At 49.2% G+C, this 19,191-nt stretch overlaps 1 protein-coding gene and 1 long non-coding RNA gene across 2 annotated transcripts; one reads left to right on the top strand and one right to left on the bottom strand.

The window, feature by feature from the left end:
* Positions 1 to 11,466: 11,466 nt before the first annotated feature.
* On the bottom strand, positions 11,467 to 13,174 carry LOC120409704. The gene is made up of 2 exons (XR_005601467.1): positions 13,045 to 13,174; positions 11,467 to 12,349 (listed from the first exon to the last, which is right to left on the bottom strand). It is a non-coding gene; the product is annotated as an uncharacterized LOC120409704 (long non-coding RNA).
* Positions 13,175 to 13,359: 185 nt separating this feature from the next.
* On the top strand, positions 13,360 to 18,666 carry KLF10 (Kruppel like factor 10). The gene is made up of 4 exons (XM_039549750.1): positions 13,360 to 13,447; positions 15,045 to 15,284; positions 15,387 to 16,263; positions 17,173 to 18,666. Exons 2-4 carry the CDS (start codon positions 15,054 to 15,056, stop codon positions 17,430 to 17,432), a joined length of 1,368 nt encoding a protein of 455 aa, XP_039405684.1. The 5' UTR covers positions 13,360 to 13,447; positions 15,045 to 15,053; the 3' UTR covers positions 17,433 to 18,666.
* The last annotated feature ends 525 nt before the right edge of the window (positions 18,667 to 19,191 follow it).

The following is a 19,191-nucleotide window of genomic DNA, read 5'->3' as shown; positions in this document are numbered from 1 at the left end:
ATGTCACCTCAAACAAGGCCCACGCTGTCCCTCTTCTTCTGACTGTGTGATGTGGTTTAACCTCAGCTGGCAACTAAAGACCATGTAGCTGTTTGCTCACGGCTCCCCCCACCCACTGGGATGAGGAGGAGAGTTGGAAAAAAAGGTAAAACCCATTAGTTGAGATAACAATGGTTTAATAATTAAAATAAAGTAAAAGATAATAACAATAATAAAGCGCAATATATATGAATATAATTAAAAGGGAGGGGAAAAAAAGAGCTATAAATAAACCCAAGAAAGACAAGTGATGCACAGTGCAACTGCTCACCACCCCTGTCCAATGCCCATCCCATCCCCAGGCAGCTCCTGGCAGCTTCCAGACAATTCCCCACAGTTTATGTATTGAACATAATGTTCTACGGCATGGAATATCCCTTTGGCCAGTTCGGGTCAGCTGTCCTGGCTGTGCTCCCTACTGCTCCTTGTGCAGCTCCTCACTGGCAGAGCATAGAAAGCTGAAAACCCCTTGATTTTTGGTAAGCCCTACAAGCAACAACTAAAACATCAGTGTGTTATCAACATTATTCTTCTCTTAAATCGAAAACACAGGACTGTACCAGCTTCTGGGAAGAAAATTAACTCTATACCAGCCAAAACCAGGATACTATGGCTCCCACAGAGTGAATGTCTGTAGGGCCAAGGATGAGCTGTGGGTCAGAGACAACTCTCCAACACTGAGCTTTAAGACCAAAGTGCGTATGTCCCGTGGAGAGCTGCAGGAATGAAGTGTGTGTCCCAAAAATAAAGCTGCAAGAGCTAAGTGAGACACACAGAGGAGAATTCAGGAAGCAGCTGGATGCTGGCAGCCTGCTGCCATGCAGGGGTTTGGTATGTGGGGCACATTGCATAACCTGCACAATCTCCAGCTACACCTGGGATCTCCAAAGAATGATGAAAATCTTTGGGCAAGTTTTTCTGGTCATGAGGGCAACCCCACTGACAGGGGTTCCCTCCCTGTGGTCTCTGACAAAGCCAACACCATCCCTGCACATTGGGCATTTGGGGAATAAGAGAGATCTATCTTCTTGCAGCCCCATATGCCAGTCTGAGCTCACAGTGGAGATAGTTGCATTGAGGAACACCAAAGCTGGCTTTCAGAAAGGCTCTTGTTTTAAAGATTTAAAGTAGAATTGCTTAATCCTTATGTTGCTGCTAAGAGACTATGTAAGCAGCAAAGCTGTGTCTCTTATGATGTCTCTTTAAATAAAATGCAAAGCTTTAATCCCCACAGGTCTCACAAGTGTGCCCCTTGCCCTTAGTTCCTGTGAAATCTTAAGAAAAATAAGGAAATCAATTACTAATAGCAAGTGGGTGACTTAACAGCTTGTCTGTGTTTTCTACCATGCTGCCAAGGGTGTGGTATGTGAGCCAGAAATTTGGCAAGAGAGCAGCAGGACATGGGAGAGCTCAAGGCCTGCTGACACATACAGAAGGAGTGTATCAGCTGCAGGGAGCCAAACTGGATGCAGTTCAGTCTGTAGCATATGTAGGACATGCTACCTGCCCTTTTTCACTTTAATTTTCCTATCTAGAGATTGTTTGTTTGCTTGAATATAAACTAAGAGGTATGCAGTGGGTTCAGGTATTAACATTAACAAATTAACACTGCAGGAGCTATTAACATCTCTGTCTCATTTGTCATATGGGGATGAAACTAGTCAATAGTTCAAAAATAATTAAAGGTAGATTTAAAGGAAAGAAGAAGCTGGGATCCCATGACTTCTATCAAAATACATGTCATGGCTTAAATCCTGCTAGCAACTAAGCATCACACAGCCACGTGCTTGTTTCCTGGCAGTGGGATGGTGTAGGGTATGCCCAGCCCCCGCCCTGGAGGGAGGTCTGCTGAGATAAGGAGGTTGCTCAATCTCCCAGCAGAACTCCCCTGGAAAGGCAGCCACTTTGCAGTTACGGGGAGAAGAAGACAAACCCCGAATCCTCTGGGAGACCCTATGCAGATCCTTTGTAGCCCATTGGCCTTTACCTTCTGACACCCACCCCCTGCATCCCTATAAAGCCAGCCCCCTGTCCCTGCGAGGGCAGAGAGATGCTCGTCCCTAGCCCCTCTTCGCCTGACTAATAAAGCTGCCTCGTGTGGAACAGCTACACACGAGCCTCTCGTCTCTCTCTCCCTGGTCTGGCTTGGAGGCTGCCCTGCAGAGCTGAGCTGAAATCACGAGCTGACAATCACTAAAGAGCTGACAGCCTCTGCACGGGCCCTCCAGCCAGCAGCTGAGGGAAGACACCGGGCCCCGGGAAGACGATCTCTCTCAGGACCATCTCTCCAGACCGGTCACAGCTTCCTCGGTCAGAGATACTGACCCCACACCAGCTGCCATAGGATGGGAAGAGAATCAGAAAAGTGAGAAAACTCAGGGACTGAGATAAAGACAGTCTGATAGGAACACAAGCAAAGCAAACCAAGGAATTTGGAATTCATCCATCCCTCCCCATGAACAGCCAGGTGTTCAGACATCCTCAGGAAAGCATGTAATGGTGACTTGAGAAGACAAATGCCATCACTCCAAACATCCTCCCCTTCCTTCTTCTTCCCCCAGGTTTATATGCTGAGTGTGGTGCCATGGGGTCAGCTATCCCAGCTCCTAGTGTTCCTCCAGGCTGCTCACTGGTGCAATGTGGTGAGAAGCAGAAAAGGCTTTGACTCTGTATTAGTGATGCTCAGTGATAATGAAAACATTCCTCTGTTATCAACACTGTTTTCAGGACAAATCCCAAACATAGACCCAAACCTGCTACTACGAGTAAAATTAACTTCATTCCAGCCAATGCCAGCATCTTCTCCACCCCTTATTCCATATGTCATGCTCAGGTCCCACACTATGTGGGGACCTGAGCATGACATTCTATGGTATGGACTATCCCTGTGGGCAGTTTGGGTCAGTTGTCCTGGCTGTGCTCCCTCCAGGCTTCTGTGCAGCTCCTCACTGACAGAGCATGGGAAACTGGAAAGTCCTTGACTTAGAGGAAGCACTATGTAGCAACAACTAAAACATCAGCATGTTATCAATGTTATACTGAATCCATAACACAGCACTGTACCAGCAACTGGGAAGAAAATTAACTGTACCAGCCAAAACCAGGACAATACCTATAGTGTCCTATAGTATGCAAATGCTGTTACCTGTGTTAGGAGGAAAGGCAAAGCTTTTATATTATATTGCTATGTCCCATAACACCGACACATCATCTCCTTCATACCTCCAGGATTTAGCCCATCAGAGGAATTTTTTAAATGCAGCAGCCTTTAGGTCACAGTGTAACAAGCAAATTCTGTTTTGGCAGGAAAAGGACACAAATGTGTTTCTAACACTTCCATTGGGAAAAACATTTATTTGATCATAGCAGGAACAGGTGGCTTTGTTAGCTACACAAGCTCATTCTACAATGCTTACAGGCTGTTTGCTTCTCATTTTATTGGCTGACAGTTCAGCTTCTAAGTATCTGATTTTGATAGAAGAAATTCAAATTGATCAGTTAAGTTTTATACTGAATAGTTAAATCAATCGCAACACTGAGAAAATGCTAAATATATTAAATATACCTTACAACTAGAGGAATGCATAGATCTGTATGTTATTCTCTCAAGCAGAAAACATTCTCTGTTTTGTTTTCTGATATATTCCAAGCTCTGTCTGCAAAAAAAGAAATGTCACTTTGCCACACTCTTCCACAGCTCTCCAAAGGTATCCATGTTGTTGTGAAATGACAAACTCCAGGAGACACAGCAATGTTGTGCTTTACTGGAGGTATCAACAAACCCACCAGCATTGCACAAGTGAAGAAAGACCACACAAGATACTAAACAAAAATAAACACATGGTCACACCATGGGAAGTGAAATAGGGAGCACTGAAGGAATCATTCCAGTATTAATTCCTGATTGCCACTGGATTCCCAGGATTTCTTGGGCCAAGACATGCTGTGAATATTGGCTGGTTTGAGCTGACCAGATACCTGTTTTGGTTGACCTTCCCAAAAAGACACATGGGAAGCAGGGCTGTAGCTGGTACCAACCATCCTGTATAGTGTCCTCAAAAGAAACGCAGCCACAGGACCCAAGGAAAGTTCTAGCTGGCATACAACTAATCCTGCACTGAAAGAGTTGAATATAAAACCTGTCGTGGTTTGATGCTGGCTAAGTGCCAGGCACCCATGAAAAAACCATCTACTTATTTTCCTCTGCTATAGCTGAGCAGAGGAGGGGGAATTGAAAACTTCATTTTCATGAGCTAAGGATTATTGAAAAAAAACCACTTTAAGGCAAAACTTAAAACAACTTTAAGGTTCAAAACTTAAACAGTATAAAGAAGATTCATTATTAACATAATTAAAAGTAAAAAGGGTAATGAGAAACAAAGCAAATCTTCAGAACACCTTTCTTTCCCAGTCCCTCCCTCTTTCCACTGACTACACAAGGAAACAAAACATGGGGTTTTGGTCAGTATTTCACTTCTTAAAAATCTTTCTTCAGTATGCTTAAGGAAAAGAGTTTCTTCTGCTGTGCCGTGGGATCCTTCCCACGGGAGATAGTTCTCTGTGAACTTTTCTAGCGTGGTTTTAACTTCCACAAGCAGCAGTCCCGCCCCAACCTGCTGCAGTGTGAGTCCCTCCCACGGGCCAAGCAGTCTTCCCACAACTGCCAAGCGTGGGTCATTTTAGCTCATGGGGTTTAGTCTTTTAAGGATGAGCTGTTCTAGTTTGGAGGCGAAGGCTCTCTTCCTCTATCTCTAAAAGCAAGGGTCGTCGCTCTCTATTCGAGTTCCTCACTAGGTTACAGCTTTGCAGCATCCACACGCTCCAGTGTGAGTGCTCTTCTTCACGGGCTGCGCGTGGATCTCTGCAGCCCCATGCACCTCATGAATTACAGGGAACAGTTCGTTGTATTGTAGTCCTCACCAGGGCTTGTAGGTGAATCTCAGCTCTGATGCTTGGAGCACCTCCTTCCTCTCCTTTTTTTCACTGACATCAGTGCTGCCATGTTGGTTCTCCTCACATATCCTCACTTTGCCTTTTTCTCTGACTTGGAAGAAAGTTGGTGTCTGTATGTTGCAGTTGAGAGGTTGATCTCGTCTGGGCTCTGCATCGGAGAATTGCTGGCCACGTGGTCCCTGCCAGCACTGCATGGGTGGCTCCAGCCTCGGGAGGGTTCCAGCCACATGGACCTGGCCTTGGGAAGGCCCCAGCTACGTGGCCACTGGTGGCCCCTGCTGGGATGGGTCCCAGCAGTTGCCTCACCACCTCTTGGGAGAAGAAAGATAATTTCCCCCCATTTTTCCTTTCTTAAATATGTCATTACAGAGGCATTACCAACTTGTCTAAGTGGGCTAGTAACCTGCCCATCGTCAGAGCCTTCAGCGATTGGCTCTGTGCCGGACATAGAAGTTCCAAGCAGCTTTTTCCCACCCACACCAAAACCCAGGCTGTGTTAAACCAACAAAAAACCTCTCAAAATTTTTAGTATGTATTGAAGTGGTCACTTACTTACCATTTCTGCGCTGAATAAAATAGCCATCTATCCCACATGTGAAACATGTACTCATCAGAAGTAAAAAATACCCCTTGATGTCCTGAGAAGTGGAAAATGTCTCTCACTTATTAGTAGGTAGAAATCAAAGAGTTTAGGATAAAGGAACACCTTAAAACACCTTCTCAGTTCTGCATGCCAAAGCCAAGATAAGCCATGGTAACAGAGCTGTGTTTCTTAAGAGTGGGGTGAAATTCAGGAGACTGAAGTTTCACCTGACTTAGCCTCAGCCCCTAGACCAGTTACAAAGCTGGCCAGTAAATTACCAGCTGTGTTCTCAATTCTCTTCCCTAATTTATTGTCCCAATCCCATGACAATTTAGCTTTTCAATCAGAAAAATAAGGCGCTCTGTCCCTGGAAATGTTCACAGCCAGGTTAGATGGGGCTTTGAGCAACCTGGTCTAGTGAAAGGTGTCCCTGCCCATGGCCGGGAAGTTAGAACCAGATGATCTTAAAGGTCCCTTTCAACTCAAGCCATTCTATGACCTGCAGGAAGGACAAGTGGGTTTTTTTGAAATTTAAACTTAAGATATAGTGTAATAGACATACATAAATAACCAACTAGTGCTTAACAGTCAAAATCCTAAACATCTTCCCAAAGAAACGCCCATTTCCTCCTGAGTGGCATAAAACCACATCCCCAGATTCTCTGGGAAATTAAATGGAAAATACTTGTGAATTGACAGTGATCCTTTAGCTGCTTCCAGTGCTGCCAGAGAAGGTCAGCTTCACTGGAAACAGCTCACTTGCCAAAAAGACGTTTCTCTCACCTGCCCTTTGGCTTCACTAGGGATGTTTGAGGTTTCCCCCAACCCCACGAGGCTGTCTCCCATGGCAGCAGTGCAAACATCAACACTGCCAACAGTCTCTGAAGCCTTCCACTGAGCATGCACAGCAGGACTGAAACTGCAATGACTCAGGCACAGCCACAAATGCTCCAGAGACAAAGGGCCATGAGCAATACTCTGTAAAATGCACGTACACAGAAACCGGGGTGAGTATCATAGAGGGCTGGGGAGGAACATGGCACTGCCAGGCAAACAGGATTTGCTCCATCTGGCAATCAGACTGGTAAAGCAAAGTAAAACCCAAAACCTGAAATCTTAGTGACAAGTAAGTTCTGTTTTTCACTTGGTACTTCAATAAGCAATTGCAGAACCAGGATGAAGCATATTTTTCTTAAGGTTAGGATATGTGAGGAAAATGGGGTATGAAGAAGAAGGGAAAAGGAGAGAAAAAAAGCAACAAACTGCCTTGTTGGTGACTGTATGCTCCCTCTCCCCAGTTATCTGATATATAAAGCTCGGCAATTGCTGTCAGCAGCAGCAGAGATACTTTTCTAATTCAGTAACTGAATGGGAGCAGTAGTAGGACAGGGAAAAGAGAACAGTCCCACACCATACAACCCTCTTATCCCCTGGACTCACTGTCTGCTGCCTCCGGCCCTCCTTCCGCCCCCTCCCCATTCTTCATTTGCTCCCTTCCTTCCGTCCTTCCTCTCATGTTCCCCAGCTGCCATTTCAGAGCTGCCTTTCCCTGGCCACCCCCTCAGCCTCAGCTGCTTTCAGACACCCACTGCATCGCTCTGCATATGAAAATGAGCTGTCACATTTTCCAGCCTCTGAAGCAAGAGATTATTTTTGGGAGAGGTGGTTTTGACAGTTCTGCCTCGCAATTCAAAGGCAGAGCACAGGGCAGGGGGAGAAGAGGAGAGAAGGTACAGCAGATGAACATACATGGCAGGGCTCCTGGCTGTGCACTCAGAAGGGACTGGAGGTCTCTGAGGGGACACAAAGCTCCTGTGGACTGTGGGAGTCAAGGAACAGATACATCTCCTCACTTCCGAGGACTGCTCTTTCCTGAACCAAGGCCAGCTGCTACAAATGCAGCTACAGGACATGCCACTGAGATGACAGTCAAGCCTGTTTGTGGAGGACAGGCACAGCAAAGCCCCTCTACACCCTCTCATGAAGTCCTTCATCCCACCTGCATCCCAATCCCCCACACCACCAGGCAGTCTCTAACAAAGCCCATACTCCCTGCCAAACCCAGAACACATCTGAAGATCTGGCCTAAAGGAGGAGAAGTGTAACAGGTTTTTGACTGACCAGTCCAGCCCCAGTCTTTCTGTGTATTTTGACTGCAGCTGGTCAGCACACAATACAAAACCTGCAGGGCCTTGCACCGGGACGGTGGCAGCAGCAGACAAGCATTGACATCGTGGGAACAAAACCCAGGGGTGAGAGGTGACTCTCACACAGGGAGAATGAGCAGGAGGCTTCCTGAGTAACCGGACAAGCGGACTGGAGAGAGGCGTGGCTGCAGAGGGTTGCTCTGGAAATCAAAGTCGTAACAAGCTGGTTTAAAGAAGCAGAGGAAGAGGGCAGTTGGGGAGGCAGGGCTGGGAACATCAGTGGCTGGAGGTGTCAGTGGAGGAGGAATACATTAAGGAGGATCCAGAAATGGTGGAGGAGGCAGCAGGATCTGAATGGCCATAAGTGGTGCAGAGCAGGCTACAGCAAGTGCAGGTTACTGGGAATGGCCACAGGGAGAGACTTTCACGGAGCAAAGGCAGTATGGACATGATGGGAAGGAAGGTGCATTAAGAGGCATTAGAAGCACTGTGTGTGCCAGGGGCACATGAGATTGGCAGCTGGGACAGGTGAGCCGTGAGGACCCATGGGAGAGTCGCTGCTGGAAGGGGTGCCAGGAGCAGAAAGGGTGATCCTGCAGTGCCCACAGCAACAAAGAGCTGAGATGGCTGACTGGGAAACCAAGAGGAGGATGGGCAAGGAGGTAAAGCAAGGACAGGGGAGAAAGAAGTAAGAGTGGGAAAAAAACAAATCAGAACAGGCCACCTGAAGCATAAGCTGCCATTGCATGTCAGCCCTTTGTTATTTTCTCATAGTTACACCATAGCAGAGTTGAGAACTACCTGTCAGTGTTGGATCACAACCTACTTCACATCACATAAACTGAGACAGATATGGCCAAAACTCAAGTCACCCTTATGACAAGTCTAAAAGGCACATGATCAAGCTTAAACATTGCTATGCTAATTTCACCTTTCCATTTTATATGAAAATAATAGTACTCCCTCCAAAGAGCACTTTACTTCTAGAAAATTACTGCATAATCACCTTAACTTCCTCAAACACTCCGGCACACACCTTCAACATGTTGCCATAGCAAACAAACTAAAAATGGTGACAGTAGTCCATGTTACAGATCTTCTGTTCATGTTGGAAACCAGATTTTTAACACTAAAGTTCTTACTGTATCAGTAAATATTTGTATATATGCATTACATACAAGTGAGGGTGAAAAAAGTGACAATTTTCTGCTGAATGTTCAGGAGAAACAATTAGCTTTGTGAGTGAATTTATCATGTAGGCTGGTGCAACTTTTACATGAGGTAAAGAAATTCAGCCAAATTAAATTTAATAAAGAAATAGATTTTATTCCGTGGCTGAAAGATCGGTCACACAGAAAGCCATGATTGAGAAAAGCAGCGCCGAGCCCGGGGCTGGAGCTGGGTGAACACGCACAGATCTGACCTCTATCCCATCAGACCTCCCAAGTTCACAAATGCTGCTTCAGCTGGTTCCTTCTTATACAGTTCTTGGGCAGAGTCGAATTAATTCTGTTCTTCTCGCCATTTAGCACATTCATGACGTTTTCTTGTCCCGAAGTTGGACTGCACAAAGCATTTCCTGGGTCTGATGAATTGTCCATCTTGGATGATGAATGGGCCATCTCTGGTTCCTGGAACAGTTATGTCCAATTCCTTATCGGCTGAGATGTAGATATCAGAAGATAGCGATCAAGTCATCATAGTGTAAATGTCCCAGTGATAAGATCCAACCCCACCTAGGGTGGAATCCTCACCTATTGATTACATCTGTGCTGAAAAAACTTCCTTTTCAACTGCTCTAGTGTTGTAAAATTTTCCTCTCAGCCAGGCTGGTGGGGAGGTTTGAAACTCTGGCTCTGTATAGTTTTATTACAGTTCATTTTTATACATAACAGCACGAATTACAGACTTCATTTATAACATACAGATTTAGTTTTAGTGGCAATAATATGCTTCAAATGAGATTTCAGAATGTTTTAAATAAAACCAGTTACAATCACAGAAACCATGACGGAACTTGCCATAAACAGAAAACACAGAATTTCACCAAGACCTATTGAGTATTTGTTCCATAACCTTTATTTCAGCCGGGGCAGATGCAGACAGATGCACTTGTGAGCCAGGAGTTCTTTCCCCAGCTGTGCCTTGTGTGACAGTAGCACCTTTTGGCAAAGGACAGCATGTTCTGGGAGCCAAGCAACCCTTTTATCAACATTTTTTCCCCATTGATTTCAGTGTGAAACACACAGTAAACACACTTTCTCCTGATAAGACACCCAGACACGTGGGATCCAATGGAGTAATTTGTAAACAACTGTTTGCTACTAGTAGTGAAAGGAGTTTGGATCATCCTGAAGTGAATTCTCTTTTGGGAATTCCCTCTAGATAAGGCAGTCAAGCCAATCTATTTCCCTGCAGGCACTGGAGGGATCTTACAAAATCTGTCAGAAAGTCAGGCAGATACCCAGGCTGCATAACAGAAACAGAAGATGTGAGATGCAGATTTCCCTCTGCCAAGTGGCATGTTTTCCTAGAGGTGACAATTGTGGCAGGTGTAGGAGCAAGGAGAAAGGGATCCCACCACTGGCAGCCTGGTGCATGGGGGTATAGTAGGAGAGCACATCCCATCAGATGTGTCTGGGGTACCACTGTGACACCAAGTAACAGAGATTCCATCTGTACAAGTATCAATTGAAATACTGGAATTAAAGCAATTTTTTTTAAAAGTGTCTTCCTGGGAATAAAATTACCACTCTTTTGTCAATACATGTCTTTGAATTTATTAAGTATTACTTTAAATTACACACACCTATGATCATGTTTTGCAATATTTATATCCTTATTCTATCTTCAGGCTGAAGAAACTGCTCATTTCCTTGCTTTCAGGCGAGTTAGAGGAACACATCACCTCCTGCCAGACCCCTTCTGCCAATTGGAATTGGCTGGCATGGGGAAGAATTAAGCAGAATGAAAGAATAGGGCCATAACACCATTGAAAAGGGGAAGGACAGGAAAAATGACAGAATCACAGAACAATTGGGTTGGAAAGGCATCTGAGACCTCTGACTGAACACCACCATGCCAACTAGACCATGGCACTAAGTGCCACATCCAGTCTTTCCTTAAACATCCCCAGGGATGATGACTGCACCACCTCCCCTGGGCAGCCCATTTTAGTGCTTATCACCCTTTCTGTGAAGAAATTCCTTCTAATGTCCAACCTAAACTGCCCCTGAGGCAACTTGACTGTCTTCTCAACCTGTTGCTTGTTGCCTGGGAAAAGAGCTCGACCCCCACCCGGCTACAACTCTTGTCAGGTCGTTACAGAGAGCAATAATGTCACCCCTGAGCCTCCTTTTCTGCAGGCTAAACAACCCTCAGCTGGTACTCCAGACCCTACATCAGCTCAGTTGTCCTTCTCTGGACACGCTCCAGCACCTCAATGTCCTTCCTGAACTGAGGGGCCTTGAACTGAACACAGCACTTGAGGTGTGGCCTCACCAGTGCTGAGTACATGGGGAGGGTCACTGTCCTGGTCCTGCTAGCCACACTATTGCTGACACAGGCCAGGATGTCATCGGCCTTCTTGGCCACCTGGGCACACACTGGCTGACATTCAGTTGTTGTTGACCAGCACCCCCAGGTTCTTTTCTTCTGGGCAGCTTTCCAGACACTATCCACAGCGAGTAGTGCTGCATGGGCTTATTGTGGACAAAGTATAGGACCCAGTACTTTTCCTTATTCTGGCTTTAGGGCCATTGATTCAGCTTGTCCAGATCCCTCTGCAGAGACTTCCTATCCCACAGCAGACCAACAGTCATACCTAACTTGGTGCTGTCCACAAACTTACTGGATCCCCTCATCCAGATCATCAATAAAGATATTAAACAGGATGGGGCCCAACACTGATCCCTGGGAGACACCACTGGTGACTGGACGCCAACTGGAGGTAGCACCATTCACCACCACTCTCTGGGCTTGGCCATCCAGCCAGTTCTCAATGCAGTGAAGTGTTTGCCTCTCCAAGCCATGGGCTGCCAGCTTTTTCAGGAGCATGCTGTGGTAGACAGAGTCAAAAGCTTTACTGAAGTCCAGGTAGACTACATCCACAACCTTCCCCTCATCTACTAGGCAGATTACCTGGTCATAAAATGAGATCAGGTTGGTCAGGCAGGACCTGGCTTTCCTAAGCCATGCTGGCTGGGACTGATCCCTTGGTTGTCTTGTATGTGTCATGTGATTGCACTTAAGATGATCTGCTCCATAACCTTGCTGGGCACCGAGGTGAGGCTGACAGGCTTCTAGTTCTCTGGATCCGCCTTCTGGCCCTTCTTGTGGATGGGTGTCACACTGGCCAGCTTCCAGTCATCTGCGACCTCCTTGGTTAGCCAGAACTGATGATAAACGATGAAGAGGGGCTTGGTGAGCTCTTCCACCAGCTCCCTCATCACCCTAGGATGAGTCCAATCCAGTCCCATAGACTTGTATCTAAGTAGCACAGCAGGTCACTGCTTCCTCCTGTCTTACAGGGGGTCCATTCTGCTCCCCATCCCTGTCTACCAGCTTAGAAGGGCCGTTGTCCTGAGGATAACTGGTCTTACTGTTGAAGACTGAGGCAAAGAAGGTGCTAAAAAAAAAAAAAAAAGGGGGAAATGCTCTGACCAAACGTCACTGAACTGCTTCGGAGGAGAAGGAGCTCTCTTAAGTGAGGCTGAATAAGCAGGAGGAAAGAAACAGAACTACAACGAAGCATCAATAGCATTTCTAGAGCCCAGCACCAGTCACAGCTGCAGCCTGGCCTGGATCCGGCTTCTCAGGTCCTGACACACAGAGCCGCTCTTTCTGCTTTCATTACAACTTTCTGACGGGAAAAAGAACCCGCCTTAACCATTGCATCGAGCAGGACGGAGCACACGGCTCTCGCCCTTGTGGCGCGCCGCAGCCTGCGGGGTAACGCGATTAGCAGTGACCCAGCTAAGCCGCAGCTGTTCCCGAGCCGGCCAGGCGGCAGCAGCCGGGGAGCGGGCGAGGGAGCCGCGGGCAGGGACGGCCGAGCCCCGCGGGGCCGACCTGCCTGGGGTCTTCCTCGGATCTCCCGCTAACAACAGTGCCCCGGGCTGACACGGACAGCGCCGGGAGCGCCGCTGCAGACCGGGGTGGTCCCGACGCGTGGCAGCGACTTTCCCCACCCCGAGGGTGCTGCCAGGACACAGCAGCGGGTCCCCGGGCGCGCCAAACCACGGGGATGGGCCAGAAAGGTCCGAGGAGGTCGGAACGACCGCGCCGCTCTCCGCCTCTCCCCCGCCCGCGGCCCCGCTTCACCTCAGCCCAGCGGGGAGCTCCCTCCCCCGCCGCCGTGTGACCTCATGCGAGAGGAAGCGCCGGGCCGCCCCCGCCGCTCCCACACGGATGCCGGGGAGGGAAGGGAAGGGCAGGGACGGGGGGGGGCGGGGGCGGCCGCCCTGACTCAGCCGCCGGCGGGGACACGCCGCGCTGACACTCCGGCCACGCCGCCGCGCGGTCGCCGATCACGCGCGGGCGCCCGGCGCTCATTGGCCGCCGCCCCACACACCTTTGCCGGCGATTGGCCGGCGGGAGGCCGGGGGCCCCGCCCACCCCCCGCGCACGGGCCCGGGGGCGCCGCCGCCCGAGTGGGGAGCGGCGAACAAAAAGAGGAAAAGCGGGAGAGCGGCGGCGGCACCTCGGGGCGGCCTCGGCTCCTCCGGTGAGCGACCCGGGCATCCCGGGGCGTTGGGGCGGCTGGGATGGAGGGAGCCCCCGGAGATGGTGCGGCACGGGGATCCCCGGGACACGTGCGGGGGCGACCCAGCATAGGAGGGACCGCGGGCCGGAGATCGGGCTGGGGCGGCGGCGGCTGGAGGGGCTGAATCGCGGCGGGAGACTGGAGCTGCTGGGGTGGGCTGTAGGAGAGCCGCCCGTGTGGAGAGCCCACCGTGGGGCAAGCCGGCGAGGAAAGCCGCGGGAGGGAGGAAAGGAGGGAGAGAAGCCGCCGGGAACCTGTTGGCAGCTCCGGTCCGGCGCCGTGCAGCCTCTTGTGCCTGCGTGCCCGCCCGGGTGTGGGCGCCGGGCTCGGCGGCTGCATATACCAGGTGGCGGCGGCGAGGGAGGAGGAGAAAGCCGGGGGGATCCCGGTACCACGCGGGATGGGCGGGCGGCGCGGCGGCAGGGAAGCGGAGCGGCGCTCCGGGAAGAGCCGGCCGCCAGCGCCGTGCCCGCTCCCCGCGGGGACGCCGCTCCGCTTCCCTTCCCCCGCGGCGGGAGGCGCCGGGTGTGGCGGCGCTGACCCCAGCCCGGCCCCCGCCCGCTGTGACGGCTCCTCCCGCCCGGGCTCCTTCCCCCCCCCCCCGCCCTCACAGCCGGCCGCCGCCGCGCGCCGGGGCGGGGGCGCCGCGCGGGGAACTGGGGGAAAGGTCGGCGCGCGGCGGCGCCCGATCACGCTTTGTTCAGGCGCCCCGCCCCGGGCCGCGCCCTGCTCGGTGCGGGCCAATGGGCGCCCGGCGCGGCTCCGGGAGAGCCAATAGGGGAGGGCGGGGGCGGTGCGCGCGGAGGCGGCCGGCGGGGTGCGCTGAGGTGAGGGTGGCGCGCGCCCAACAGTCGGGGGCGGGGCCCGCCCTGAGCCCCGCCCACAGCCCCGCGTGAGGGCCGGGGGGAACCCGCGGGGAGAGGAATGGGAGGGTACCTGTGCGTGTATGTATGTATGTATGTATGTATGTATGTATGTATGTATGTATGTATGTATGTATATATATCGCAGTTCTCCAAGCAGGTGATTTCCCGTACATGCATGTGTGTGTGAGAGAGACCCTTTGGCTATTTTCTAGAACATTTTTTGTTGTTAATTCCTTTCGAAGAAAATGTGAATCAGTCCCAGTGCGGTCCTTTCTCATGTGCCAAAATAAGCACAATGCTGAGGGCTGTGTGTGTCCAAAGCAAAAACAGAAGGAGAGTGGGATGGTGGAGGAAGTTTTGATTTACTTTTTTTGGGGGGTGTGAAAATTTTTCTTAAGCTCTCAGACACAGGTCTTGCAATGTGGAATAACTTTAACATACTTAAGATCCAGAATTGTTCTTTTGTCTCAAGAAAGTATATAATTTTCATCTGATGGCCAGATTTCCTCACTAACAACTTCGTAAAAATACTACATAAATAAGAAGGAAGGCGGGAAAATATAGGTATACCAAGTGTATTTATCTTGCACAGGTGCCCTGTTTGTTTTTAGCAATGCTTTCTTACAATCAACTGCAAAATACTCAAACTTAGCATCAGATTTAAAGTTTCCTTTTTTCTCTAACCAAAACAGGAGTAAGAAATGGAGATGATGGCTGAAAAACAGAGAGATACAAGGTATTGCTGGAACAATGCACCTGAAAAAAGCGATTATGAGGCTGTAGAAGCCCTTATTTCTATGAGTTGCAACTGGAAATCAGACTACAAGAAACATGCAGAAATGAGACCTATAACTCCTGCATCTGACATGTCAGAAGAAAGTGACGAGGCTTTACTTCCTGGAGCAGCGGACTTTAATGCGATACCAGCATTTGTAAGTTTTCCAATTTGCATGTGTGTGTGCTTGTTTTTATCATTTAGTGTGGTGATGTGCTATTACCATCCCCCCCTTACTGTGTCTCTCTCCCCTGCACAGTGCCTGACACCCCCCTACAGCCCTTCTGACTTCGAGATGTCGCAGGTGATCCATCCGCTCGGCAAGGGGCTGTCCGAGGCTGCCAAGCCTCCTCTGGCTGCACCTCGGAGAGAGGCAGAGAGATCTCCAGCAGCCAGGCCTCTGAAAGCTCGGGTGACGAGTGTTATCCGCCACACGGCCGATGCCCAGCTCTGCGATCACAAAACGTGCCCGGTGAGAACAGCCAGTGTGCTCAAATACCAGGACAGTGCCTCAAGGGAAATAAACAGGAAACAGAACACCAAAGCAGAGCGCTCCGCGTGCTCTGCCGTGGCACCGAGTGGAGCCAGTGCTGAGACCAGCGAACTGTCGGTGGCAGAAGGAAGAACTGCAGAACCAGCTGTTGGGCCCGTGCCCTTGACAGAGCCCTCGGTGAGCGGGGAGGAGTCTGTCCCTGAGCCAGCACAGCAGCCAGCAGCGGCAGCACCGCTCTCCCCTGCCCAAGGCAGCGGAGCCCCCCCTGTGCCAGTGATTTGCCAGATGGTCCCGCTGCCTGCAAACAACAATGTTGTGACGGCCGTGGTGCCCAACACTGTGCCAAGCCAGCAGCCAGCTCTCTGTCAGCCCATGGTCTTCATGGGCACCCAGGTTCCCAAAGGTGCTGTCATGTTTGTTGTGCCCCAGCCAGTTGTGCAGGGCACAAAGGCTCCCATTGTTAGTCCAAATGGCACGAGACTCTCTCCCATTGCCCCCGCTCCTGGCTTTGTACCTTCTGCAGCAAAAACCACTCCTCAGGCTGATTCTTCAAGAATAAGAAGTCACATTTGCGGCTACCCAGGATGTGGGAAAACGTACTTCAAGAGCTCACATTTGAAGGCCCACGTCAGAACACACACAGGTTGGTCACTGTTGCTGCATGTTAAAAATTATTGTAGAAAGTTGTGGTTATATATACAGCTTGTTACAGTTGTAGTCATTACTGGATCTGTTCATGGAACAAATTGTGGGCTAGCAATGAAATACATTTTTTTGCCAGCATGCATTCTAATGCTGCCTAATCTCTGACGGGAAGTCTACCCGAGGGGAAGTTGACTCAGCAGTTTGTTTGTGCTGGATTCGCTTAATGTCAGAAGGTGTTCAGTAATGCATCTGTGGAAGCAAGGCCTTGCCCAACGTGGAGCATGCTTTCCAGAGTTAAAGATGCCTTATTGGCTTCTCCTCAGGAATGCCTTTGTCAGAAGTGGGTAAAACTCAGAGATTCTTTTATGAGAGAATGTGAGAATCCACTCCAAACAATTCCTACCTTGGTTATTCTAGAGTAACTTCTCTGGCCTCAGCCCTTAACTGCAGCAGCAGAAAGAGTCCGATGTATTTTCACACAGACTCACAATGCATTACTAGAGCTCCGTTACATAAAACATCATTGCAGGCTGCGCTTCGAGGGGCGTTTTGGGCATGCTGAGTCATCATTATCCGCAGTTTACATAGAGCTGAGAGTTAAAATCAGCTGTCTTGAGATGTGAAGAGCATTTCAAACAATTGGTTCCAGAGAATTTTTAACCTTTAACCATTTTAACCCTTTTTAACCCTGTAACCCTTACCCACACTACTCAGCCTTAGGGATAGTGAGTCTGCATGTTTAAATATTAGTACATAAATAGTTTTCCACATTTTATGTCTATAATGGTTACATAGATTTTTGGCTCAGCTGCCATAATAGAAACTTTCCTCCCAGTTAAGGCAGCGGTGTTTATTGCTCAGTTAGTACTCACTGGGTTTTTCCCTTTGTTAATTTCTTCCCTTTTAGGAGAAAAGCCGTTTAGTTGCAGTTGGAAAGGCTGTGAGAGGAGGTTTGCACGGTCTGATGAACTGTCTCGCCACCGCAGAACGCACACCGGGGAGAAGAAGTTTGCCTGCCTGATGTGCGAGCGGCGGTTCATGCGGAGCGACCACCTCACGAAGCACGCGCGTCGCCACTTGTCGGCGAAGAAGTTACCCAGCTGGCAAATGGAGGTGAGCAAGCTCAATGATATTGCCGTACCGCCAACATCTGCGACCGCCCAGTGAAAGGACTCGCTCTGCCGATGGTGGAATTAACTGTTGTTGCTGCAGTAGGCTGGCTGAAAAAAGGCTTTTTCTCCCGGTCTGCGGTTCTCGCGCACCGGCTGCTGACAGCAGTGCAGAGAGGCAAAGGCAGCCTGCACTCGGTCACAAAAGATGTTGCTGGGAGAGCCAGTGGCTGACTGGAATAGCGGGTATCTTTTGCACTGGTAAGGAGAGAAAGAAAGGGAAGGCTCTGGAGCCGAGCAGCCGCATTGTGCCAGTTTTGAATTTTGCAAATCACTTGGGTATGCTCTAGATCCAGTCCCATGCAGGTGTTCCTGAGGGTTTGCTGTTCGTGCCTGAGACCAACTCTAATTCTATCTGTCAGTTGTCAGTCTTCAGTAGCCGCAGACAAGGACGGTGGCAATGTACAGGCACAGTCTTGAAAGCCCAGAACCCACCTGCGTAAGATAATCTAAATTGATTTTCCTACTTCTGCCACCTTTTCTTGGTGGAATCTTTTCCTCCTAACTGTTCTCCAGCCCCATCATAATCAATGATTTGGTGCCAGACTCCTGGAGATTTTAGCTGTCTCCTCCTGCATGGGGCGATTAACATCCCCAGCTTTACACTGCTGTGTCCGGAGGGGCTTGGGATGGGCATGCAGGGGCACCACATGGGCATCGAAGGGCAGGAACGTTTCCAAATCCTTTTTAGCTTTGTAATGTTTCCCCAGCTGCTTTGGCAAGCTTTGTAATTGTTACAGCTGGTTATACTTGGGCATCGCATGATGCTTCTGCTTTTGTGTTGCTTATGGTTTCCTTTCTACCTTCTCACTGCGCTTGTCATGAGCGGATACTGGGCACCTTGAAGATAAACTTGATAACTGTAAACTACTTGGGTTGATTAAAGAAGAAAACCAAGAATCTTAGCCTTCTTGATTGTGTTATTCTTTGAAAGGCAGTTTATGCTAAAATTGAAATGGATACATTATGTATTGTATTAAATTAGGAAGTTGTGATTCAAAAAGGAAAACAAGGCAGCAAAGACACCGGCCTAGAATTTAAACTAGCTTTTGTGAGAATGCATCAAGTTTCACTACTTGTATTTTATCATATTATGTTGACACATATCAGAAAGTGAATGGTTTGAAAATAGTGTATTAGATCTGCTTTTTGTGACTACTTTAAAGATTTGCACATTTCTTATGTTGTACTTTATACTTTGTTTACAATAAACCAATTTTCTTTAATATAGACCGCTTTCTTTTTTTTAATTCATGGTGGAACTTATCCCTTTGCAAGGAAAATAACATCAAAATAAAATTGTCCTGACCAATGGAATGCTCTCTCTTAATTTTTTGTATTTTTTAAGCACTATAAAGCCCACAGGAGAGGAATTTCAAGTGTGTGCGTACTACTGTGTTTTGGTTTGGTTTTGAGTTTTTTGTCCTAGCTGTTTATCTCCCTGCTTTTCTTAAGCACCTGAAACTACACATGCCTGTGTGGGCCGTTATAATGCTGATGGAAAGTATTTCCTTTTTGTTGGTGATTGCGCTGCCTTCCCCAGGAAGGAACCCGGTCGGTTCCCGATGGCCTGGCTGTCGGTGGCTGCCACCCTCACCGTGTGGGATCCAGGTTCCCGTGGCCCTCTGCAGGGCCAGTGGGCATGTGGTGCTGGCACCAAGATGGGCCAGAGATGGGCTCTGGGCTGGAGCCTGTCCCTGCAGGAGTCCCCTGCCAGGAGGAGAGCAGGGAATTGGAGTTCTCCCGTCTTGGGGCAG

This window comes from Corvus cornix, chromosome 2 (genome assembly GCF_000738735.6).
Source record: "Corvus cornix cornix isolate S_Up_H32 chromosome 2, ASM73873v5, whole genome shotgun sequence".
Classification (NCBI taxonomy): Eukaryota; Metazoa; Chordata; class Aves; order Passeriformes; family Corvidae; genus Corvus; species Corvus cornix.
This window is presented reverse-complemented; position numbering and strand designations above follow the sequence as displayed.